Source organism: Ranitomeya imitator, chromosome 7 (genome assembly GCF_032444005.1).
Source record: "Ranitomeya imitator isolate aRanImi1 chromosome 7, aRanImi1.pri, whole genome shotgun sequence".
In the NCBI taxonomy this organism is placed as follows: Eukaryota; Metazoa; Chordata; class Amphibia; order Anura; family Dendrobatidae; genus Ranitomeya; species Ranitomeya imitator.
This window is the reverse complement of record NC_091288.1, coordinates 7572125-7598464: the sequence shown is the minus strand read 5'-3', so window position 1 is coordinate 7598464 and position 26340 is coordinate 7572125. Positions and strand designations below refer to the sequence as shown.

At 53.0% G+C, this 26340-nt stretch overlaps 1 protein-coding gene across 5 annotated transcripts in view; it reads right to left on the bottom strand.

The window, feature by feature from the left end:
- Positions 1-26340, bottom strand: part of CLASP1 (cytoplasmic linker associated protein 1) — a 197302-nt gene that overhangs the window by 72245 nt on the left and 98717 nt on the right. For all 5 annotated transcript variants that reach the window (XM_069732633.1, XM_069732634.1, XM_069732635.1 and 2 more), the window contains exons 9-21: positions 23001-23156; positions 20144-20217; positions 19414-19506; positions 19074-19219; positions 17650-17785; positions 17475-17545; positions 16744-16803; positions 14141-14218; positions 10417-10584; positions 9198-9247; positions 8947-9117; positions 5812-5919; positions 4985-5146 (exon numbers count right to left, since the gene is read on the bottom strand). In XM_069732633.1, coding sequence (XP_069588734.1) covers positions 4985-5146; positions 5812-5919; positions 8947-9117; positions 9198-9247; positions 10417-10584; positions 14141-14218; positions 16744-16803; positions 17475-17545; positions 17650-17785; positions 19074-19219; positions 19414-19506; positions 20144-20217; positions 23001-23156 — 1473 coding nt within the window. The remainder of the gene's footprint in view (positions 1-4984; positions 5147-5811; positions 5920-8946; positions 9118-9197; positions 9248-10416; positions 10585-14140; positions 14219-16743; positions 16804-17474; positions 17546-17649; positions 17786-19073; positions 19220-19413; positions 19507-20143; positions 20218-23000; positions 23157-26340) is intronic.

Below are 26340 nucleotides of genomic sequence, written 5' to 3'. Positions count from 1 at the left end.
GGACTGTATGTGGGGGCCAATAACGAGGAGCAGGACTGTATGAGGGGGCCAATAACGAGCAGAACTGTATGTGGGGGCCAATAACGAGGAGCAGGACTGTATGTGGGGGTCAATAACGAGGAGCAGGACTGTATGAGGGGGCCAATAACGAGGAGCAGGACTGTATGAGGGGTCAATAACGAGGAGCAGGACTGTATGTGGGGGCCAATAACGAGGAGCAGGACTGTATGTGGGGGCCAATAACGAGGAGCAGGACTGTATGAGGGGGCCAATAACGAGGAGCAGGACTGTATGAGGGGTCAATAACGAGGAGCAGGACTGTATGTGGGGGCCAATAACGAGGAGCAGGACTGTATGTGGGGGCCAATAACGAGGAGCAGGACTGTATGTGGGGGCCAATAACGAGGAGCAGGACTGTATGTGGGGGCCAATAACGAGGAGCAGGACTGTATGAGGGGTCAATAACGAGGAGCAGGACTGTATGTGGGGGTCAATAACGAGGAGCAGGACTGTATGTGGGGGCCAATAACGAGGAGCAGGACTGTATGTGGGGGCCAATAACGAGGAGCAGGACTGTATGTGGGGGCCAATAACGAGGAGCAGGACTGTATGAGGGGGCCAATAACGAGGAGCAGGACTGTATGAGGGGTCAATAACGAGGAGCAGGACTGTATGTGGGGGCCAATAACGAGGAGCAGGACTGTATGTGGGGGCCAATAACGAGGAGCAGGACTGTATGTGGGGGCCAATAACGAGGAGCAGGACTGTATGAGGGGGCCAATAACGAGGAGCAGGACTGTATGAGGGGTCAATAACGAAAAGCAGGACTGTATGTGGGGGCCAATAACGAGGAGCAGGACTGTATGTGGGGGCCAATAACGAGGAGCAGGACTGTATGTGGGGGCCAATAACGATGAGCAGGACTGTATGTTGGGACCAATAACGAGGAGCAGGACTGTATGTGGGGGCCAATAACAATGAGCAGGACTGTATGTGGGGGCCAATAACGAGGAGCAGGACTGTATGTGGGGGCCAATAACGAGGAGCAGGACTGTATGTGGGGGCCAATAACGAGGAGCAGGACTGTATGTGGGGGCCAATAACGAGGAGCAGGACTGCATGTGGGGGCCAATAACGAGGAGCAGGACTGTATGTGGGGGCCAATAACGAGGAGCAGGACTGTATGTGGGGGCCAATAACGAGGAGCAGGACTGTATGAGGGGGCCAATAACGAGGAGCAGGACTGTATGTGGGGCCAATAACGAGGAGCAGGACTGTATGTGGGGGCCAATAACGATGAGCAGGACTGTATGTGGGGGCCAATAACGAGGAGCAGGACTGTATGTGGGGGCCAATAACGAGGAGCAGGACTGTATGTGGGGGCCAATAACGAGGAGCAGGACTGTATGTGGGGGCCAATAACGAGGAGCAGGACTGTATGTGGGGCCAATAATGAGCAGGACTGTATGTGGGGCAAATAACGAGGAGCAGGACTGTATGAGGGGGCCAATAACGTGGAGCAGGACTATGTGGGGGCCAATAACGAGGAGCAGGACTGTATGAGGGGTCAATAACGAGGAGCAGGACTGTATGAGGGGCCAATAACGATGAGCAGGACTGTATGTGGGGGCCAATAACGAGGAGCAGGACTGTATGTGGGGGCCAATAACGAGGAGCAGGACTGTATGTGGGGGCCAATAACGAGGAGCAGGACTGTATGTGGGGGCCAATAACGAGGAGCAGGACTGTATGTGGGGCCAATAATGAGCAGGACTGTATGTGGGGCAAATAACGAGGAGCAGGACTGTATGAGGGGGCCAATAACGTGGAGCAGGACTATGTGGGGGCCAATAACGAGGAGCAGGACTGTATGTGGGGGCCAATAACGAGGAGCAGGACTGTATGAGGGGTCAATAACGAGGAGCAGGACTGTATGTGGGGGTCAATAACGAGGAGCAGGACTGTATGTGGGGGCCAATAACGAGGAGCAGGACTGTATGTGGGGGCCAATAACGAGGAGCAGGACTGTATGTGGGGGCCAATAACGAGGAGCAGGACTGTATGTGGGGGCCAATAACGAGGAGCAGGACTGTATGAGGGGTCAATAACGAGGAGCAGGACTGTATGTGGGGGTCAATAACGAGGAGCAGGACTGTATGTGGGGGCCAATAACGAGGAGCAGGACTGTATGTGGGGGCCAATAACGAGGAGCAGGACTGTATGTGGGGGCCAATAACGAGGAGCAGGACTGTATGAGGGGGCCAATAACGAGGAGCAGGACTGTATGAGGGGTCAATAACGAGGAGCAGGACTGTATGAGGGGTCCAATAACGAGGAGCAGGACTGTATGTGGGGGCCAATAACGAGGAGCAGGACTGTATGTGGGGGCCAATAACGAGGAGCAGGACTGTATGAGGGGGCCAATAACGAGGAGCAGGACTGTATGAGGGGTCAATAACGAGGAGCAGGACTGTATGTGGGGGCCAATAACGAGGAGCAGGACTGTATGTGGGGGCCAATAACGAGGAGCAGGACTGTATGAGGGGGCCAATAACGAGGAGCAGGACTGTATGAGGGGTCAATAACGAAAAGCAGGACTGTATGTGGGGGTCAATAACGAGGAGCAGGACTGTATGTGGGGGCCAATAACGAGGAGCAGGACTGTATGTGGGGGCCAATAACGAGGAGCAGGACTGTATGTGGGGGCCAATAACGAGGAGCAGGACTGTATGTGGGGGCCAATAACGAGGAGCAGGACTGTATGTGGGGGCCAATAACGATGAGCAGGACTGTATGTTGGGACCAATAACGAGGAGCAGGACTGTATGTGGGGGCCAATAACAATGAGCAGGACTGTATGTGGGGGCCAATAACGAGGAGCAGGACTGTATGTGGGGGCCAATAACGAGGAGCAGGACTGTATGTGGGGGCCAATAACGAGGAGCAGGACTGCATGTGGGGGCCAATAACGAGGAGCAGGACTGTATGTGGGGGCCAATAACGAGGAGCAGGACTGTATGTGGGGGCCAATAACGAGGAGCAGGACTGTATGAGGGGGCCAATAACGAGGAGCAGGACTGTATGTGGGGCCAATAACGAGGAGCAGGACTGTATGTGGGGGCCAATAACGATGAGCAGGACTGTATGTGGGGGCCAATAACGAGGAGCAGGACTGTATGTGGGGGCCAATAACGAGGAGCAGGACTGTATGTGGGGGCCAATAACGAGGAGCAGGACTGTATGTGGGGGCCAATAACGAGGAGCAGGACTGTATGTGGGGCCAATAATGAGCAGGACTGTATGTGGGGCAAATAACGAGGAGCAGGACTGTATGAGGGGGCCAATAACGTGGAGCAGGACTATGTGGGGGGCCAATAACGAGAAGCCGGACTGTATGTGGGGCCAATAACGAGGAGCAGGACTGTATGAGGGGGCCAATAACGAGGAGCAGGACTGTATGTGGGGCCAATAACGAGGAGCAGGACTGTATGTGGGGGCCAATAACGATGAGCAGGACTGTATGTGGGGGCCAATAACGAGGAGCAGGACTGTATGTGGGGGCCAATAACGAGGAGCAGGACTGTATGTGGGGGCCAATAACGATGAGCAGGACAGTATGTGGGGGTCAATAACGAGGAGCAGGACTGTATGTGGGGCCAATAACGAGGAGCAGGACTGTATGTGGGGGCCAATAACGAGGAGCAGGACTGCATGTGGGGGCCAATAACGATGAGCAGGACTGTATGTGGGGGCCAATAACGAGGAGCAGGACTGTATGTGGGGGCCAATAACGAGGAGTAGGACTGTATGTGGGGCCAATAATGAGCAGGACTGTATGTGGGGCAAATAACGAGGAGCAGGACTGTATGAGGGGGCCAATAACGTGGAGCAGGACTATGTGGGGGGCCAATAACGAGAAGCCGGACTGTATGTGGGGCCAATAACGAGGAGCAGGACTGTATGTGGGGCCAATAACGAGGAGCAGGACTGTATGTGGGGGCCAATAACGAGAAGCAGGACTGTATGTGGGGCCAATAACGAGGAGCAGGACTGTATGTGGGGGCCAATAACGAGGAGCAGGACTGTATGTGGGGGCCAATAACGAGGAGCAGGACTGTATGTGGGGATAATAATGAGCAGGACTGTATGTGGGGCCAATAACGAGGAGCAGGACTGTATGAGGGGGCCAATAACGTGGAGCAGGACTATGTGGGGGGCCAATAACGAGGAGCAGGACTGTATGAGGGGGCCAATAACGAGAAGCAGGACTGTATGTGGGGCCAATAACGAGGAGTAGGACTGTATGTGGGGGCCAATAACGAGGAGCAGGACTGTATGTGGGGCCAATAACGAGGAGCAGGACTGTATGTGGGGGCCAATAACGAGGAGCAGGACTGTATGTGGGGGCCAATAACGAGGAGCAGGACTGTATGTGGGGGCCAATAACGAGGAGCAGGACTGTATGTGGGGGCCAATAACGTGGAGCAGGACTATGTGGGGGGCCAATAACGAGGAGCAGGACTGTATGAGGGGGCCAATAACGTGGAGCAGGACTATGTGGGGGGCCAATAACGAGGAGCAGGACTGTATGAGGGGGCCAATAACGAGAAGCAGGACTGTATGTGGGGCCAATAACGAGGAGCAGGACTGTATGTGGGGCCAATAACGAGGAGCAGGACTGTATGTGGGGCCAATAACAAGGAGCCGGACTGTATGTGGGGGCCAATAACGAGGAGCCGGACTGTATGTGGGGGCCAATAACGAGGAGCAGGACTGTATGTGGGGGCCAATAACGAGGAGCAGGACTATATCTATAGGTGCTGGGGGACTTCCGCTCCTCTGCGCCGATTACGTGTATATACACAGTGGTGTATACAATGGCCGAACCTGTGCAGCAAGAGATTCAGCACCAAACAGCTGCATTAAAACGTTAAAAATATGCAACAAAGGGCAAAACCCCCCAAAGCGAGGCCCATGTCCTTACCCAGTCCCATCCTGCTTGGGCTGGTCTCACGGCTGCAGCCTTGACTGCGGGGGATCTTGCTTCTTTTCTCAGAGGTCGGGATTTGTGGGACCCTCTGGGCGCTGGTTGCTAGACCATATCCACTGCTCAACAATTTCCCAGGAGAACTGGAGCGGCTGCCGGCTGTACGGGGAGAACGCGGATGAGTGGACAGTCAGACATCAGTCATTGTGTATCTACATGGATGATGCTCAGCGATGCTATGGAGCACAATAACCTCACTAATGGCGACCACATCCCCACAAGGCAGCGCAGCGATGCCGTCCCTGGACACATCTATGCGGATGACGCGGCAGAGCCTTGCGTGACAAGGACAGTGTAAAATGGGGGTAGTAGTATTGAGGCATTGTGCAATTAGTCTCCAAGACAGAACAGGCTGTCCGATGCCTAGAAGAGCGAGGAGTGTGCAGCCAAATGCCTGCTGTGTCTGGCCCGCCGCCACCGCCACCTCTACAAGCTTCATTGTCCCAAATTTGTGAGAACTTGGCGCAAGAAGCCGTGGTCCCCACATTGCAGAGAGGTGCCAGGGAAGGCTGTCGTCAGCAAGTGCACAGCAGGTCGCCTACACTGATGACAGAGGAGATGACAGGAGGTGGTGAGGCCCCGGGCAGCGTCTTACCGCTGGCTGGATTCGCTGATCGGGATCCTTTAGCATGGAGGCAGGAGGAGGACAGTAAAGAGGATTTAGAAAAGGTCACACAATGTAGAAAGCACACATCTCATACAACAGGACAGCGGACAATCATGGAGCGCAGACACCATCTAGCACTCACGCCCCGGCTGCTTACGCTGGGACTGCGACACGATCTTGGCTCGGCTGCGGCCTCGGGTGTCCGGCTGAGCGGAGCTGGCGCTGCTGGTGCTTCCTGAGCTCTGCCTCCTGGTGCGGATCCGTCCTGTCCAAAAACACAAATTTAAGGTGATCACTAAGATCCCACAGACTGAGCGCCCTGAAAACAACGATCTCCAGTGTCTTCATAATGGAGAAACCAGGAGATCACCAAGGAGGAGCAGTGAACGAACCGAAGACGTCTGCAAAACCAAGGTCTAATCCTAGAGCGCAAGAGCGACTATAACTGCGCGAGTCTAATCCAGACACGGAGCACAACTACATGAACTTTTACAGAAGAGCAGAACCGCGGCCACGGCGTCAGTCCGTCACCGGCCACGGCGTCAGTCAGTCCACCCCGATCAGCAATCAACAGTTAAAGGAATCGCCGAAGTGCCATAACGCATCAGATGGTGCCCCGAATTACAGACAAGAATCAGGGCTCTAGCCGAGAGTGCTAGTCGGGACTGGAAACCGTCAGCAAGCTTGTGGATACAGCCCCTAATAGCTTAGCCGAGTCCCTGCAGGAGGACATGTAGTATTTTTATGGTACTGTTACAATCACTACAGAAAGCTACAAGGGCTTCTCACAAAATTAGAATATCAAAAAGTGAATTTATCTCAGTTCTTCAATACAAAAAGTGAATCTCAAATTAGGCTAGGTTCACATTGCGTTAGTGGGTGTCCGCTAACGGACTCCGTTACATGGCGCAATTGTCGCAATTAACGCTATGTAACGGATCCGTTAGCGCACCCATTGACTGCAATGTGCTACCAGATCGCTAACGCATTGCAAACGTATGCCATTTTTGGCATGCGTCTGCGATGTGCCGTTAGTTTCGGACGGACCTCAAACGCTGCATGCAATCCCTTTTTGGACATTGTGTTAGCGCAATCCGTTAGCGTATCCGCTAAAACGGATTGCACTAACGCAATGTGAGCCTAGCCTTATATAGAGTCATTACACAGAGTGATTTATTTCACGTGTTTATTTCTATTAATGTTGAGGATTATGGCTGACAGCCAATGAAAACTAAATAGTCATTATCTCAGTAAATTAGAATACTTTATAACATTTGCTTGAAAAATGATTGTAAAATCCAAAATGTTGGCCTCCTGAAATGTATGATCAGTAAATGCCCTCAATACTTGGTCGGGCTCCTTTTGCATCAATTACTGCATCAATGTGGCGTGGCATGGAGGCGATCAGCCTGTGGCTGTTGAGGGGCTATGGAAGCCCAGGTTGCTTTGATAGCAGCCTTCAGCTCGTCTGCATTGTTGGGTCTGGTGTCCCTCATCTTCCTCTTGACAATACTCCATAGATTCTCTATAGGGTTAAGGTCAGGAGAGTTTGCTGCCAATCAAGCCCAGTGTTACTGTTGTTTTTACACCAGGTATTGGTACTTTTGGCCGTGTGGACAGGGGCCAAGTCCTGCTGGAGAATGACATTTACATCTCCAAAAATCTTGTCGGCAGAGGGAAGCATGAAGAGCTCCATAATGTCCTGGTAGACGGCTGCGCTGACTTTGGTCCTGATAAAACACAGTGGACCTACACCAGCAGATGACATGGCCCCCAAACCATCACTGATTGTGGAGACTTCACACCTCCAGCAGCTCGGATTGTGGCCTCTCCACTCTTCCTCCAGACTCTGGGACCTTGGACCACTGATAACAGTCCGGTTCTTTTCCTCCTTGGCCCAGGTAAGACACTTCTGGCGTTGTCTATTGGTCATGAGCGGCCGGACACAAGGAATGTGACACTTGTAGTCCATGTCCTGGACACGTCTGTGTGTGGTGAAGCAATGACCCCAGCAGCGTCCGCTCCTTGTGAATCTCCTCCACATTACTGAATGGCCTTTTCTTAACAATCATTTCCAGGCTGCGGTTATCCCGGTGGCTTGTGCACCTTTTTCTACCACACTTTTTCCACTTTACATTAATATTCTTGGATACAGCACTGTGTGAACAGCCGGCTTCTTTACCGATGACCTTTTGTGGCTTCCCCTCCTTGTGGAGTGTGTCAGTGACGCCTTCTGGACATCTGTCAGGTCAGCAGTCTTCTCCATGATTGTGGAGCTACTGAAACAGACTAAGGGACTTTTATAAACGCTTAGGAGCCTTTGCAGGTGTTTATTGTTAATTATTCTCGTTTACTGAGATAATGACTTTTGGGTTTTCATTGGCTGTAAGCCATAATCATCAACATTAAAACACAGGACTTGAGTGATGTCCTGCAGCTGAAGATAAGCGGCAGCGGACGCGCCCCGAGCGGACAGACCTAAGTGGACAGATCCGAACAGTCGGACGGACAGACGGACCCAAGCGGACGGACCCGAGCAGTCGGATGGACGGACCCAAGTGGACAGACCCGAGCGGACGGACGCGCCCCGAGCAGTCGGACCCGTGCGGACTGACGTGCCCCGAGCAGTCGGACCCGAGCGTATGTACAACGACCGCAGCTGACATGAGGATCACAGCTAATGAATGAGGTGCAACAGTGTCTGATTGTAGGGATACGAAGCCACAATACATGACATTAGTCCATGTAATGAACAGGATGTCCCCTGAATGCAAGATGAAGCCGGCTAATAGGCCATGTGCAGTGAGATCCTGGAGGTGACGGTACAGTACACAGACACATGATGAAGAGACCAGCATGCAGATCACCAGGAGCACAGATGAGCACCATACACAACACCCCTCGGACACAGCTCTGTGGCACACTAAGCTTACCCTCGGATTTAGCAGTGGGACCATCTTTAGGGAAATTAAATAGAAAAAAATAAAAACAGGGAAAGGAAACAGTGGGAAGAATTAGTAAGATGACAACATTCAGCAATTCCTGATGTTAGTGCGTGATGCTTAACCCTTTCAGTCCAGAGTGTGCAGCTGCAGTGTGATCTGCACCCGGCTATGCCCACGAAGCTTGCAATGTCCCGAAGTCTGATATGAAATGCTAAACCCATCATCATATAAAGCATGAGAGGCGAGACCATGAAATAAGTGACACTACTGTGAGCTGGCTCTGCGGCCATGATGTAAAGTGCAGGGCACCTGTCCGTCACGTGGCTGCGGTGGAGGATTCATCTCACCTAGAGAAGCATAGGAGCCGGGGGGCAGCGCCGCGGCCGAGCTGAAGGGCGCAGCCGTGGTGGACGATGATACTTTGGACTTGGAGCTGGCTGCTGCATTCACATCAATGTCGCTGCGGGAGCGCTGCAGGGAGCCCGGGGTCGCCGCCGTCTTCACCGCCGCTGCAGAAACTGCAGAAGAAAAGAAAAATTACCGACCAGAAACCAGGCAGTTCAGGCTCGCCTTCCATCACACACAGGTGAACACTGACCTCTAGAAGCTGAACTTCCAGGGGGGCTTCTCTTAGCGGACAGGGGACGACTAAGAGGAGGGAAAAAAAATAGATTAGACAGGTAAAAAGTAAAAATATAAAACAGCAGAAGTGTAAAAGGTGTCTGACAAGCAAATCAGTGACGATGGTCAGGAAGCTCCGGGCCTTGTACATTACTGATCACCAACCAGGCGATTATATTCAGGAGCCGCACATAACAGCATGGCAAAGAGCAGTCACCGCCGCGGCAAAGAGCAGTCACCGCCGTGGCAAAGAGCAGTCACCGCCGCTGATCGGCACCACACCGGACCAGCACTCCCAGCAGCTGCACAGAGGAGACGACAGACGCCGGCATCATTGCCCTTTCCTTACAGACATTTCTGCAGAGAAGGAGTCCACCGATGCTGGTGCCGTCTCTACACCAAAGCGACAAAAAACCTGCCGAAGACTCGCGCCGCTCGCTTCAGGTTCTCCAGGGGGGCACACGCGCCACTCGCTTCAGGCTCTCCTGGGTGGCACACGCGCCACTCGCTTCAGGCTCTCCTGGGTGGCACACGCGCCACTCGCTTCAGGCTCTCCTGGGGGGGGGGGGGGGGGGGGGAGCACGCGCCACTGGCTTCAGGCTCTCCTGGGGGCGCTCACATCACTCGCTTCAGGCTCTCCTGGGGGCGCTCACATCACTCGCTTCAGGCTCTCCTGGGGGCGCTCACATCACTCGCTTCAGGCTCTCCTGGGGGCGCGCACATCACTCGCTTCAGGCTCTCCTGGGGGGGGGGGGAGCACGCGTCACTCAATTCGGGATCTCCTGGGCACACATCACTTGATTCAGGCCCTCCTGGGGGGCACACATCACACGCTTCAGGCTCTCCTGGGGGGGGAGCACGCGTCACTCGCTTCAGGCTCTCCTGGGGAACGCGCACAATCCTTGATTCAGGTTCTCCTGGGGAACGCACACATCACTTGATTCAGATTCTCCTGGGGGGCGCACGCACCACTCGCTTCAGGTTCTTCGGGGGGAGGGGGGGGGGGGGAGCACGCGTCACTTGCTTCAGGCTCTCCTGGGGGGCGCACACATCACTTGATTCAGGTTCTCCTGGGGGCGCACACGTCACTTGATTCAGGCTCTCCTGGGGAACGCACACGTCACTTGCTTCAGGCTCTCCTGGGGGGCGCACGCATCACTTGATTCAGATTCTCCTGGGGGGCACACGTCACTCACTTTAGGCTCTCCTGGGAGCTGGATGAGGAGCGGTCGGACTGAGGCAGGGAGACGATGCTGTCCGAGCTCTTCAGATGAGACTGCAGCGCCTTCTGATACGAGGACTCCAGGTTGTGGTATAAATGCTCGGCCTCTCGACTGAAATGACTGTGGAAACCCCAGTAACATCTGTAAGAGAGAAGGAAACAGTCAGCAAGGTGATAATAATATAATAAATAATAATAATTTTATTTATATAGCGCCAACATATTCCGCAGCGCTTTACAAATTATAGAGGGGACTTGTACAGACAATAAACATTACATCATAACAGAAATACAGTTCAAAACAGATACCAGGAGGAGTGAGGGCCCTGCTCGCAAGCTTACAAACTAGGTGATACCGCCAGACACAAAGATGTAGAAAAAAAAAAAGAAAAAAAAAGTAATTTCTACATATCCAAAACCTCAGCGTTGACCCTCCCCTCCGACTACGGACATCTCCATACAATGCCGACTGTCTCCTCTGACTATACACCTCTCTGTACATCGCTGCCTCCTCTGACTATACACCTCTCTGTACATCGCTGTCTCCTCTGACTATACACCTCCCTGTACATCGCTGCCTCCTCTGACTATACACCTCTCTGTACATCGCTGTCTCCTCTGACTATACACCTCTCTGTACATCGCTGTCTCCTCTGACTATACACCTCTCTGTACATCGCTGTCTCCTCTGACTATACACCTCTCTGTACATCGCTGTCTCCTCTGACTATACACCTCCCTGTACATCGCTGCCTCCTCTGACTATACACCTCTGTACATCGCTGTCTCCTCTGACTATACACCTCTCTGTACATCGCTGTCTCCTCTGACTATACACCTCTGTACATCGCTGTCTCCTCTGACTATACACCTCTCTGTACATCGCTGTCTCCTCTGACTATACACCTCTCTGTACATCGCTGCCTCCTCTGACTATACACCTCTCTGTACATCGCTGCCTCCTCTGACTATACACCTCTGTACATCGCTGTCTCCTCTGACTATACACCTCTCTGTACATCGCTATCTCCTCTGACTATACACCTCTCTGTACATCGCTGCCTCCTCTGACTATACACCTCTCTGTACATCGCTGTCTCCTCTGACTATACACCTCTCTGTACATCGCTGTCTCCTCTGACTATACACCTCTCTGTACATCGCTGTCTCCTCTGACTATACACCTCTGTACATCGCTGTCTCCTCTGACTATACACCTCTCTGTACATCGCTGCCTCCTCTGACTATACACCTCTCTGTACATCGCTGTCTCCTCTGACTATACACCTCCCTGTACATCGCTGCCTCCTCTGACTATACACCTCTCTGTACATCGCTGCCTCCTCTGACTATACACCTCCCTGTACATCGCTGCCTCCTCTGACTATACACCTCTCTGTACATCGCTGTCTCCTCTGACTATACACCTCTCTGTACATCGCTGCCTCCTCTGACTATACACCTCTCTGTACATCGCTGTCTCCTCTGACTATACACCTCCCTGTACATCGCTGTCTCCTCTGACTATACACCTCTCTGTACATCGCTGTCTCCTCTGACTATACACCTCCCTGTACATCGCTGTCTCCTCTGACTATACACCTCTCTGTACATCGCTGTCTCTTCTGACTATACACCTCTGTACATCGCTATCTCCTCTGACTATACGCCTCTCTGTACATCGCTGCCCCCTCTGACTATACGCCTCTCTGTACATCGCTGTCTCCTCTGACTATACACCTCTGTACATCGCTGTCTCCTCTGACTATACACCTCTGTACATCGCTGTCTCCTCTGACTATACACCTCTCTGTACATCGCTGTCTCCTCTGACTATACACCTCTCTGTACATCGCTGTCTCCTCTGACTATACACCTCTCTGTACATCGCTGTCTCCTCTGACTATACACCTCTGTACATCGCTGTCTCCTCTGACTATACACCTCTGTACATCACTGTCTCCTCTGACTATACACCTCTGTACATCGCTGTCTCCTCTGACTATACACCTCTGTACATCACTGTCTCCTCTGACTATACACCTCTGTACATCGCTGTCTCCTCTGACTATACACCTCTCTGTACATCGCTGTCTCCTCTGACTATACACCTCTGTACATCGCTGTCTCCTCTGACTATACACCTCTCTGTACATCGCTGTCTCCTCTGACTATACACCTCTCTGTACATCGCTGTCTCCTCTGACTATACACCTCTGTACATCGCTGTCTCCTCTGACTATACACCTCTCTGTACATCGCTGTCTCCTCTGACTATACACCTCTGTACATCGCTGCCTCCTCTGACTATACACCTCTCTGTACATCGCTGTCTCCTCTGACTATACACCTCTCTGTACATCGCTGTCTCCTCTGACTATACACCTCTCTGTACATCGCTGCCTCCTCTGACTATACACCTCTCTGTACATCGCTGCCTCCTCTGACTATACACCTCTCTGTACATCGCTGCCCCCTCTGACTATACACCTCTCTGTACATCGCTGTCTCCTCTGACTATACACCTCTCTGTACATCGCTGTCTCCTCTGACTATACACCTCTCTGTACATCGCTGTCTCCTCTGACTATACACCTCTCTGTACATCGCTGCCCCCTCTGACTATACACCTCTCTGTACATCGCTGTCTCCTCTGACTATACACCTCTGTACATCGCTGTCTCCTCTGACTATACACCTCTCTGTACATCGCTATCTCCTCTGACTATACACCTCTCTGTACATCGCTGTCTCCTCTGACTATACACCTCTGTACATCGCTGTCTCCTCTGACTATACACCTCTCTGTACATCGCTGTCTCCTCTGACTATACACCTCTCTGTACATCGCTGTCTCCTCTGACTATACACCTCTCTGTACATCGCTGTCTCCTCTGACTATACACCTCTCTGTACATCGCTGTCTCCTCTGACTATACACCTCTCTGTACATCGCTGTCTCCTCTGACTATACACCTCTCTGTACATCGCTGTCTCCTCTGACTATACACCTCTCTGTACATCGCTGCCTCCTCTGACTATACACCTCTCTGTACATCGCTATCTCCTCTGACTATACACCTCTCTGTACATCGCTGTCTCCTCTGACTATACACCTCCCTGTACATCGCTGTCTCCTCTGACTATACGCCTCCCTGTACATCGCTGTCTCCTCTGACTATACACCTCTGTACATCGCTGTCTCCTCTGACTATACACCTCTGTACATCGCTGCCTCCTCTGACTATACACCTCTCTGTACATCGCTGCCTCCTCTGACTATACACCTCTCTGTACATCGCTGTCTCCTCTGACTATACACCTCTCTGTACATCGCTGTCTCCTCTGACTATACACCTCTCTGTACATCGCTGTCTCCTCTGACTATACACCTCTCTGTACATCGCTGTCTCCTCTGACTACATACGTCACTTCTTGATGTAACATATTTCCCCTCCCGAACAGTAATTCACTATGAGGACATCGCAGACGCCGACACTGCGGATGAACTTACAGTTAGCAGCTGTCAATCCTCAGATACCAGCGCACCACCAGCATTACAAGGGCTTCACTACTTACTGGGGGAACATTCACTACTTACAGGGGAGGGGGGCTTCACTACTTACTGGGGGAACATTCACTACTTACGGGGGAGGGGGGCTTCACTACTTACGGGGGAGGGGGGCTTCACTACTTACTTTCGTGCTACTATTCTGGCTTCAGAGTCGGCATCGTGGATTCCCTTCTTGATGGTTTCCGCCAACACGGATATGTGCCTGGAGCGGAGAGAGCTCATATTAATAATTCTGTGGCTGCTGGAATTGACGAGCGACAATGTCCGTCCTGAGGAGCCAGCGACCCCAGCCTGCCAATCACAGCCCATCGCGTTTCATGCCATCATCAATTCCCTCATTTACATGTGCCGCGGCTCAGACCACATTCCTCAGCGTCGCCCTCTGGTTGTGATGGTGACAGCGAGGGTGGACAAGACGAGACTGACAATCAGTCCCCAGAGCAGCTATGTCTCTGCAATATGTGTCAGTCATGGCGGCCATAGAGCGACAGAGCACTGCCGCAGCCGAGGACAATAACCCCCATCATACACCGCACCGTGAATCCATGTATCTCTGGTCCCCATCTGCATCTGTCCGGCTGCAGTGTGTAAAACGCATGATCTGCTCTGACAGCAGCGCAGATGAAGGGCAGAGTCCACACAGACATGTCCCAACACTCACAGCACATCAATACAGATGGCAGAAAGAGCAAAGAAACAAGGAAAGGTCTAATGGTGAAATAGGAGGGAGGAGACGGGCACGAAGGGAGGAGGAGACGGGCACGAAGGGAGGAGGAGACGGCAAGAAGGGAGGAGGAGACGGGCATGAAGGGAGGAGGAGACGGGCATGAAGGGAGGAGGAGACGGGCATGAAGGGAGGAGGAGACGGCAAAAAGGGAGGAGGAGACGGGCATGAAGGGAGGAGGAGACGGCAAGGGAGGAGGAGACGGCAAGGGAGGAGGAGACAGCAAGGGAGGAGGAGACGGCAAGAAGGGAGGAGGAGACGGCAAGAAGGGAGGAGGAGACGGCAAGAAGGGAGGAGGAGACGGCAAGAAGGGAGGAGGAGACGGGCATGAAGGGAGGAGGAGACGGCAAGAAGGGAGGAGGAGACGGCAATAAGGGAGGAGGAGACGGCAAGGGAGGAGGAGACAGCAAGGGAGGAGGAGACGGCAAGAAGGGAGGAGGAGACGGCAAGAAGGGAGGAGGAGACGGCAAAAAGGGAGGAGGAGACGGCAAGAAGGGAGGAGGAGACGGCAAGAAGGGAGGAGGAGACGGCAAGAAGGGAGGAGGAGACGGCAAGGGAGGAGGAGACGGCAAGGGAGGAGGAGACGGCAAGGGAGGAGGAGACAGCAAGGGAGGAGGAGACGGGCACAACCAACATGGCCCGACACTGACGTCAGGACCATCACCTGTGCTACAGGGAAAACTGGCAAATGGACCGCAACCTAAGTGTCACCCCTCCATCTATAGCCATAGACATTAATATGGAGAAAGTATGTGCCCCCCACATCCACCTCCGGGGGCTTCTCTGTCCTCATCTACGTCCATAGACATTAATATGGAGAAAGTATGTGCCCCCCACATCCACCTCCGGGGGCTTCTCTGTCCTCATCTACGTCCATAGACATTAATATGGAGGAAAGTATGTGCCCCCCACATCCACCTCCGGGGGCTTCTCTGTCCTCATCTACGTCCATAGACATAAATATGGAGAAAGTATGTGCCCCCCACATCCACCTCCGGGGGCTTCTCTGTTCTCATCTACGTCCATAGACATTAATATGGAGAAAGTATGTGCCCCCCACATCCTCCTCCAGGGGCTTCTCTGTCCTCATTTACATCCACAGACATGTCTGTATGGACCTTGTGCACTGGACACAGTCATGGAGGCAGATAAGGGTCTTTCCCAAACTGTTCCCACAAAGCTGAAGCTACAAATGTCCACCATTTCTGTTGCAGAAGATTAAGATTTCCCATAGCTGGAGCTGAGGGTCCGCGTCCCCCCTGATAACAGCACATAGCATTATCTCCCTCTACCATCTGTACAGGGGGCACAATGTAGTCAGGGGGTAACATTGTCCTGGAATCACCAAACCCAGCCTCCTCCATCAGACGCGGATAGAGAAGTGCGATCTGTCACTGCACAGAACATGTCTCCTCCAGAGTCCAGTGGTGGCGGCTTTACACCGCTCCATCCGACGCTCGGCATTGTGCTTGGTGATGTACGGCTGCATGCAGCTGCTCGGCCATGAAGCTGCCGGCAGGGTCCAGGGTTTGTGCTGATACCAGTGGAGATCTGAACTATTGCTCCTCAGCACTCGGCCCCCCGCTCTGTAACATTATGGGGTCTCCACTTTGTGGCTGAGTTACTGTGGTTCCTTCCACTTCTCAGTAATGTCACTCATAAGTGATGGGGAAGATTCAGGAGGAAGAAATGTTATGGACGCATGTATTACCCCGATGGCTCCTATTACAGGACCGCGCTGGGATCAGGGAGCTGCGCACCACCGGCCGCTCTGCTACATGGTAGTAATGGCAGCATGGGGGGCCTGAGGTTATACACTGGGGGTAATGGTGGGTGTAGATGTTATTCACTGGGGGCGAGGGATGAGGGGCCAGATGTTATAACCCAAGAGGCAAAGTAACTGAAGGAAAAAGTAGAATTCATTGGGCTGAGTGGTTTCCCCACTTATTCTGGATATACACACTTTCTTACGGAGGCAGAAGCAGCGCTAATCATCTTCTTACCTTTCTAGTGAGTGTGTTTGCCATTCTTGTAGGAGAAGATCCAAAAATTCATAACAACGTCTGCACAGAAAAAACAAAGATTCAGCTGTAAATGACGGGGGCTGTTCCTCTGAGGTCACAGGCCAGGACACGGCTGTAATGATTATTTGTAAGGGTATGTGCACACGATGTGGAAAACGCTGCGGATCCGCAGCAGTTTCCCATGAGTTTACAGTACAATGTAAACCTGTGGGAAACAAAAAACGCTGCGCACATGCAGCGGAAAAAAACGCGCTTTACATTCCACAGCCTGTCACGTCTTTCTGCGGATTCCGCAGCGGTTTTACAGCTGCTCCTTACAAAACCGCAGTTGTAAAACCGCAGTTAAATCCGCAGAAATACCACGGTAAATCCGCGATAAATCTGAAGCAAAAATGCAGTGTTTCTGCTTTGCAGATTTATCAAATCCGCTGCGGAAAAATCCACTGTGGACCAGAATACGTGTGCACATAGCCTAAGTGTTTTGGGTTTTCTTATTACAGATATTACAGGTTACAGCATATGTAATAATCCGTGTAAAATGCAGCAGGACTGAGGAGAGTAAATCTATCAGAGGATGAGCTCTATAGGATGTAAATACCCGAGGCACATCCGTCCCGACAGCAGGCGCTGCCATAGTCGTCATCCCATGACACGGACGCACAGCAGAGATGAATAAAAGCACAGAAAAAAAAAAACAAGGGAGCACAAACCTTCGGACCGCCACAGACTTGGAGGTGCAGTTGCTTGTAATGATGGGTATTAGCCTCGGGACGTGTGTGTGCTGCCGAGAGAGAAAAGCAGCCACAGATATAGACTGGTGTGCGGTATATATTATACATACACAAGAAAGCAGACACCTCGGCCAGAGCAACCAAAGATACTTACACGTATAATTAATCGAATGGCCACCACACCGGAGGTCGCCATGATTTTGGCACTGTTAGGAACTAGGTTGAAAACCGTGGGCATAATTGCTTCAGCTCCATGGTCAAATTTGTTCCCCAGGACAGAAGAAAGGTGCCTGATGTAAAATAAAGTGAAATCCATAGTTAAGAAGTCAGGGTCGCAGCAGCCGCCCGGACCCCCCGTCCAGCAGCAGCCGCCCGGACCCCCCGTCCAGCAGCAGCCGCCCGGACCCCCCGTCCAGCAGCAGCCGCCCGGACCCCCCGTCCAGCAGCAGCCGCCCGGACCCCCCGTCCAGCAGCAGCCGCCCGGACCCCCCGTCCAGCAGCAGCCGCCCGGACCCCCTCCAGCAGCAGCCGCCCGGACCCCCCTCCAGCAGCAGCCGCCCGGACCCCCCTCCAGCAGCAGCCGCCCGGACCCCCCTCCAGCAGCAGCCGCCCGGACCCCCCTCCAGCAGCAGCCGCCCGGACCCCCCTCTAGCAGCAGCCGCCCGGACCCCCCTCCAGCAGCAGCCGCCCGGACCCCCCTCCAGCAGCAGCCGCCCGGACCCCCCGTCCAGCAGCAGCCGCCCGGACCCCCCTCCAGCAGCAGCCGCCCGGACCCCCCTCCAGCAGCAGCCGCCCGGACCCCCCCCCCCTCCAGCAGCAGCCGCCCGGACCCCCCCCCCCCCCTCCAGCAGCAGCCACCCGGACCCCCCTCCAGCAGCAGCCGCCCGGACCTCCCTCCAGCAGCAGCCGCCCGGACCCCCCTCCAGCAGCAGCCGCTCGGACCCCCCTCCAGCAGCAGCCGCCCGGACCCCCCTCCAGCAGCAGCCACCCGGACCCCCCTCCAGCAGCAGCCGCCCGGACCTCCCTCCAGCAGCAGCCGCCCGGACCCCCCTCCAGCAGCAGCCGCCCGGACCCCCCTCCAGCAGCAGCCGCCCGGACCCCCCCCCTCCAGCAGCAGCCGCCCGGACCCCCCCCCCCCTCCAGCAGCAGCCACCCGGACCCCCCTCCAGCAGCAGCCGCCCGGACCTCCCTCCAGCAGCAGCCGCCCGGACCTCCCTCCAGCAGCAGCCGCCCGGACCCCCCTCCAGCAGCAGCCGCCCGGACCCCCCTCCAGCAGCAGCCGCCCGGACCCCCCTCCAGCAGCAGCCGCCCGGACCCCCCTCCAGCAGCAGCCGCCCGGACCCCCCTCCAGCAGCAGCCGCCCGGACCCCCCTCCAGCAGCAGCCGCCCGGACCCCCCTCTAGCAGCAGCCGCCCGGACCCCCCGTCCAGCAGCAGCCGCCCGGACCCCCCTCCAGCAGCAGCCGCCCGGACCCCCCTCCAGCAGCCCACGTGTCAGTGGAAGTAATGCGGATGGTGTGAGCTCCTGCACTCAGCACATTCACCGGCAGGTTTGTCAGGACACGTCTGCTCCACTCACCCCAGGGTGATGCAGGCTTCTCGAACCACCTGGGAGCGCAGGTCCTTGGCGGAGAGCTTGAACGCTCCATCAAGCAGACGCAGGTGTTGGAAGAAGTTGTCGTATTCTGCTGCACCGGCCAAGAGCAGGGATCGGATCTTCTTAAGCTGAAAGCATTAGATCCAAACACAGGCCGTCAGGATATGTGCACAACATAATGCGGACACAGAAGGACGGCTGACGCAGTTTATTGTGGGGTGACCGTCACCATAGGGGGTCTCCCATCATCACCAATGGTGATATAATCCTCTACCCAAGGGTAACCCCCACATGATCCGCCCGGACCCCGCCATCTCCTTACCGCGGTGATCCTCTGCTCCCAGTCGTGCTTATCATCGGACAGGATTTCACGAATTTTATTGATTTGTTCCTCAAGGTCTCGGCTTGAGTAGATCTGGAAGAGGAGACAGCGCAGGGGATTGACAATCGTGGACACATGAAACCCCCTGCTTCCTGCGCTCTTTATCCATCACTGCGATAACACTAAATACAAGGCTGCCATGTTTGTGAGGGGTAAAAATCATCATTATTATTATTATTATTATTATTATAGCGCCATTTATTCCATGGCGCTTTACATGTGAGGAGGGGTATACATAAAAATCGCCCCAACACCCACGGGAAACACAAGCAGAGACCAGATGGTGGTTAGGACAGGGCTGCACAGACCGGCCCCCCAGCCAAGGGTACAAAAGGGGCCCCGGCCGTACACCCAGGTGCTAAAGTGGCCCTATGGTCTACAGGTGTAAACTATAGTGATCACTGATCTCCTGCGGAGAAGGAAATAGATCACTTATATAATCAGCACCTACTGGAGTCACGAGACCTGCGACTGCGGCCGGCGCACCCCCCTTCCCCCCCCCCCAACTGCGGCCGACGACCCCCCATCTGCAGCCGGTGACCCCCCCCCGAATACGGGTCCATGATCGCCCTTAATATGTCACGCATTTTATTCTCGACATGAAATACAGAAGAGGTAAAAATAAGTCATGGATGAGAGCGCGGACGCGGCAGCACTCGCCGAGCTTCACCTGCACAGACGGGACGTCCTCAAACCCTCGGATGAAGTCTTCCTCGTCTAAGGCTCCGGCACCTTCTTTCGTTCCTGAAACAAACAAATGTTTAGTTCCCCGACCTCCATTTCCTGTATTCACCTCAGACTAAGGCTGGTTTCACACTTGCGTTTTTGTCTGCTGCGTTTTTTTTCCCTATATTTAACATTGAAAACGCATGCTTTTTTTGTGTATGCGTTTGGTCGCGTTTTGCAACGCATGCGTTTTTTTACTGCATGCGTTTTTTTTCTAAAATGCTACTTGTAGTATTTTTAGAAGCGTTTTTTGGACCAAAAAAAAAACGCATGCGTTTTCATGCGTTTTTTTTTGTGTCAAAAAATGCATTGGAGTCAATGGGGACGCATGCGTTTTTTGGTGCATGCGTTTTTTGCGTTAAAAAACGCATGCGTTTTTTTATTAAAAACCCCTGAAAACACACTAATATGCCACCACCCAACGTAAAGGTGATAAAGGGATCCTAACCCTACCCCTACCCCTAACCCTAAGGGATCCTAACCCTACCCCTACCCCTAACCCTAAGGGATCCTAACCCTACCCCTAACCCCTTTATGGTTAGGGGTAGGGTTAGGATCCCTTAGGGTTAGGGGTAGGGTTAGGATCCCTTATGGTTATGGTTAGGGGTAGGGTTAGGATCCCTTAGGGGTAGGGTTAGGATCCCTTAGGGTTAGGGTTAGGATCCCTTAGGGTTAGGGGTAGGGTTAGGGGTAGGGTTAGGATCCCTTAGGGTTAGGGGTAGGGTTAGGGTTAGGATCCCTTTAGGGTTAGGGTTAGGGTTAGGATCCCTTTAGGGTTAGGGTTATGATCCCTACCCCTAACCCTACCCCTACCCCTAACCCTAACTATTTCTGTTTATAGTGGGGGTTTTACTTTTTTTTAATGATTGGCAGCTGTCACACATTTCTCAGCATGCGTTTAAAAAACGCAAACGCATGAAAAAACGCATGTAAACGCAGTAAAACGCAGCGTTTTTACACCACATGCAAAAACGCATGCGTAAAAAAAAACGCAGCGTTTGCATGCGTTTACATGCGTTTTTTCACCATGCGGATTTTTTGCGTTTTTTACCGCAAAAACGCACCCAAAAAAACGCAAATGTGAAACCAGCCTTACACAGTCGCTCAGGAGCGGCGGCTCCGCCATTCACCATAACCTGCGTCTGAAGCCAAGAAAGAGGAGGCTTCATGTCCGTCCGCTGATGATCGATCAGAGGCGACAGCCGCCATGACCATCACCAGAGAACTGAGAAGTCAAATGGAAATAAACAGTGATCAGGTGATGCAGCTCTTCTCCACCGCTGCAGCCGATGATGGACACAGATCAGGTGATGAAGCTCCTCTCCACCGCTGCAGACGATGATTGCTACAGATCAGGTGATGCAGCTCCTCTCCACCGCTGCAGCCGATGGACACAGATCAGGTGATGCAGCTCCTCTCCACCGCTGCAGCCGATGATGGATACAGATCAGGCGATGCAGCTCCTCTCCACCGCTGCAGACGATGATTGCTACAGATCAGGTGATGCAGCTCCTCTCCACCGCTGCAGCCGATGATGGATACAGATCAGGTGATGCAGCTCTTCTCCACCGCTGCAGCCAATGATGGACACAGATCAGGTGATGAAGCTCCTCTCCACCGCTGCAGACGATGATTGCTACAGATCAGGTGATGCAGCTCCTCTCCACCGCTGCAGCCGATGATGGACACAGATCAGGTGATGCAGCTCCTCTCCACCGCTGCAGCCAATGATTGCTACAGATCAGGTGATGCAGCTCCTTTCCACCGCTGCAGCAGATGATTGCTACAGATCAGGTGATGCAGCTCCTCTCCACCGCTGCAGCCGATGATGGATATAGATCAGGTGATGCAGCTCCTCTCCACCGCTGCAGCCGATGATGGATACAGATCAGGTGATGCAGCTCTTCTCCACCGCTGCAGCCAATGATGGACACAGATCAAGTGATGAAGCTCCTCTCCACCGCTGCAGACGATGATTGCTACAGATCAGGTGATGCAGCTCCTCTCCACCGCTGCAGCCGATGATGGACACAGATCAGGTGATGCAGCTCCTCTCCACCGCTGCAGCCAATGATTGCTACAGATCAGGTGATGCAGCTCCTCTCCACCGCTGCAGCCGATGATGGATATAGATCAGGTGATGCAGCTCCTCTCCACCGCTGCAGCCGATGATGGATACAGATCAGGTGATGCAGCTCCTCTCCACCGCTGCAGCCGATGATGGATACAGATCAGGTGATGCAGCTCCTCTCCACCGCTGCAGCCAATGATTGCTACAGATCAGGTGATGCAGCTCCTCTCCACCGCTGCAGCCGATGATACAGATCAGGTGATGCAGCTCCTCTCCACCGCTGCAGCCGATGATTGCTACAGATCAGGTGATGCAGCTCCTCTCCACCGCTGCAGCCGATGATGGATACAGATTAGATGATGCAGCTCCTCTCCACCGCTGCAGCCGATGATGGATACAGATCAGGTGATGCAGCTCCTTTCCACCGCTGCAGCCGATGATGGATACAGATCAGGCGATGCAGCTCCTCTCCACCTCTGCAGTGGATCCAAACAGCGCTGGCGTCACTGTCTCCACCTTCAAACTGAACATGAAGAGGCCGTGCGGGATCAGTTGATCTCTGGCTTCCTCTTTAAGTTTAGTTTGTTTGCAGAAGGGAAAGGTGAAACAAGTAATACCTGGAGACGACTTCCATCATCTCCGCCAGTGACCAGACAGGACGTGCAGGGATCTCGCTCCTCTGGGGCCGCTATGTACACACAATGGGGACCCTCAGCCTCTCGTAACTCACCTCCAGGTTTGGTGGCGACTGCAGTAGTCCCGGGCCTCCGAGCCGTCCCCATAGTCACCGGTTTGCGGGCAGGTGGTGGCACTTTGGAGGACGCGGTGGAGCTGGCGGATGACAGTCTGTTTCCATCAACAGAATCTTCATCATCAAAGTTTTTATCTGCAATAAATAAAGATAAGACTATAAACCTGTGATTACACCGTAGATCGCAGGTTATTATACACTAGATGGTGGCCCGATTCTAACGCATCGGGTATTATAGAATATTCTGACTGACAGAACGTGTTCAGTAAACGTGACTAAACTACGTGGCACTGTGACTGACCGAACTTGTTCAGTAAATGTGACTGAACTATGTCGCACTGTGACTGACGGAACTTGTTCAGTAAACGTGACTGAACTACGTCGCACTGTGACTGACAGAACTTGCTCAGTAAACGTGACCGAACTACCTGGCACTGTGACCGACAACTTGTTCAGTAAATGTGACTGAACTATGTCGCACTGTGACCGACAACTTGTTCAGTAAACGTGACTGAACTACGTCGCACTGTGACTGACAGAACTTGCACAGTAAATGTGACTGAACTACCTGGCACTGTGACCGACAACTTGTTCAGTAAATGTGACAACTATGTCGCACTGTGAATGACGGAACTTGTTCAGTAAATGTGACTGAACTATGTCGCACTGTGAATGACGGAACTTGTTCAGTAAATGTGACTGAACTACATCGCACTGTGACCGACAACTTGTTCAGTAAATGTGACTGAACTACATCGCACTGTGACTGACGGAACTTGCACAGTAAACGTGACCGAACTACCTGGCACTGTGACCGACAACTTGTTCAGTAAATGTGACTGAACTATGTCGCACTGTGAATGACGGAACTTGTTCAGTAAATGTGACTGAACTATGTCGCACTGTGACTGACGGAACTTGTTCAGTAAACGTGACTGAACTACGTCGCACTGTGACTGACAGAACTTGCTCAGTAAACGTGACCGAACTACCTGGCACTGTGACCGACAACTTGTTCAGTAAATGTGACTGAACTATGTCGCACTGTGAATGACGGAACTTGTTCAGTAAATGTGACTGAACTATGTCGCACTGTGACTGACGGAACTTGTTCAGTAAATGTGACTGAACTATGTCGCACTGTGACTGACGGAACTTGTTCAGTAAATGTGACTGAACTACATCGCACTGTGACCGACAACTTGTTCAGTAAATGTGACTGAACTACATCGCACTGTGACTGACGGAACTTGCACAGTAAACGTGACCGAACTACCTGGCACTGTGACCGACAACTTGTTCAGTAAATGTGACTGAACTATGTCGCACTGTGAATGACGGAACTTGTTCAGTAAATGTGACTGAACTATGTCGCACTGTGACTGACGGAACTTGTTCAGTAAATGTGACTGAACTATGTCGCACTGTGACTGACGGAACTTGTTCAGTAAATGTGACTGAACTACGTTGCACTGTGACTGATGGAACTTGTTCAGTAAATGTGACTGAACTACCTGGCACTGTGACTGACGGAACTTGTAAAGTAAACGTGACCGAACTACCTGGCACTGTGACCGACAACTTGTTCAGTAAATGTGACTGAAGTATGTCACACTGTGACTGATTGAATGTGTTCCGTAAATGTGACTGAACAACGTGGCACTCTCACTTACATAACTTGTTCAGTAAACGTGACTGAACTACGGCCGCACTGCGCCTGACGCTGATTGGTCGCGGGCGGCTGGCGCGACCAATCAGCGATGTGGGATTTCCATTACAGACAAACAGACAGAATTAGACGATTATATAGCAGATGAGAGCTGCGGCCCTGCAGCCACAATCGAGACCAGCGTTACTCCGAGCGTTCGTGGACGAGGCCGATTACTATCGGATGATGACGGCAGCCGACTCCACCGGGAACAATTAGTGGGACAGGGTTCATGACTTTGTGAAGAACGAACAAGCTCCAATAAGATGTTATCCGAGGGTGCTCGTGTGCTAGCAAAGTGCCTCCGGCGTGTTCAAAAAACATGTTCCGAGTTCCCGCGGCTCCATGTCCCGCGGCTCCATGTCCCGCGGCTGCGGGAACACAAACATTTTTCGAGCTCACTCGGATACCTTATCAGAGGACGTCAGCTCATCACTATACATAATGGGCAGACTGATGGGAAGTGGCAGCCACACAGATAACAGCCCGGTTACCTGCGGAGTGGCGGCTCAATCATGGATGACCCGCTCCATTATATCTTTCGGGTGACAGGGTGGTGCCAGCAATCTACAGGCGCATGATGGCATCTGCGTCACAACGGTGCCCCAGCATAGACTCCACTCCACAAAAGCAATGTACATAAATCTGGTCTATACAGCCACATATCAATCAATAGTGCCAACATCATTTCCATAATCAATTAACCCATTAATATCATCTACGTATCCCATGACAGGGGAAAAAGCGAAGGGAGCAGCAGTAGGTGTAACAGGGACATCACTGTGCCCCAAACACGACAGTCACCACAAAAGGTCTGTAGACATGAGAATGACTGTACGTCCCTATATACCATGTGCAGACACGTATACAACAGACAGCGCTGCTACCTAAGGCTATGTGCACATGTTGCGGATTGGGTGTGCGGATTTTTCCGCACCGTTTTTGCAAAATCCGCAGGTAATACGCACTGCGAATTACCCGCGGATTTACTGCCGTTCTTGTGTGGATTCCACCTGCGGTTTTACACCTGTGGATTCCTATTGTGGTGCAGATGTAAACTGCTGCAAAATCCGCACAAAGAATTGACATGCTGCGGAAAAAACACCGCTGCGTTTCCATGGGTTTTTTTCTGCAGCACGTTACTGCACAAAGCATGGAAAATAGCGGCAGATCCGCAGCGTCAAATCTGCAACGTGTGCACATAGCCTCAGTGCTGGAAAAAAAGTGCTGCACATTAAAAACGCCTCCAGTAATAAAAGGGTCAATAGTTAATTGATAAAAATAAAGGAAATACAAACGGAACAAAGCAAAAAGAAACGTAAATCCTATCGGTGTCTGGTGACCGCCCGTCACCTCCACCGCCAGTACCTGGGGACAGCCCTGTCACCTCCACCGCCAGTACCCGGGGACCGCCCGTCACCTCCACCGCCAGTACCCGGGGACCGCCTGTCACCTCCAGTACCTGGGGACAGCCCGTCACCTCCACCGCCAGTACCTGGGGACAGCCCTGTCACCTCCACCGCCAGTACCCGAGGACTGCCCGTCACCTCCACCGCCAGTACCTGGGGACAGCCCTGTCACCTCCACCGCCAGTACCCGGGGACCGCCCGT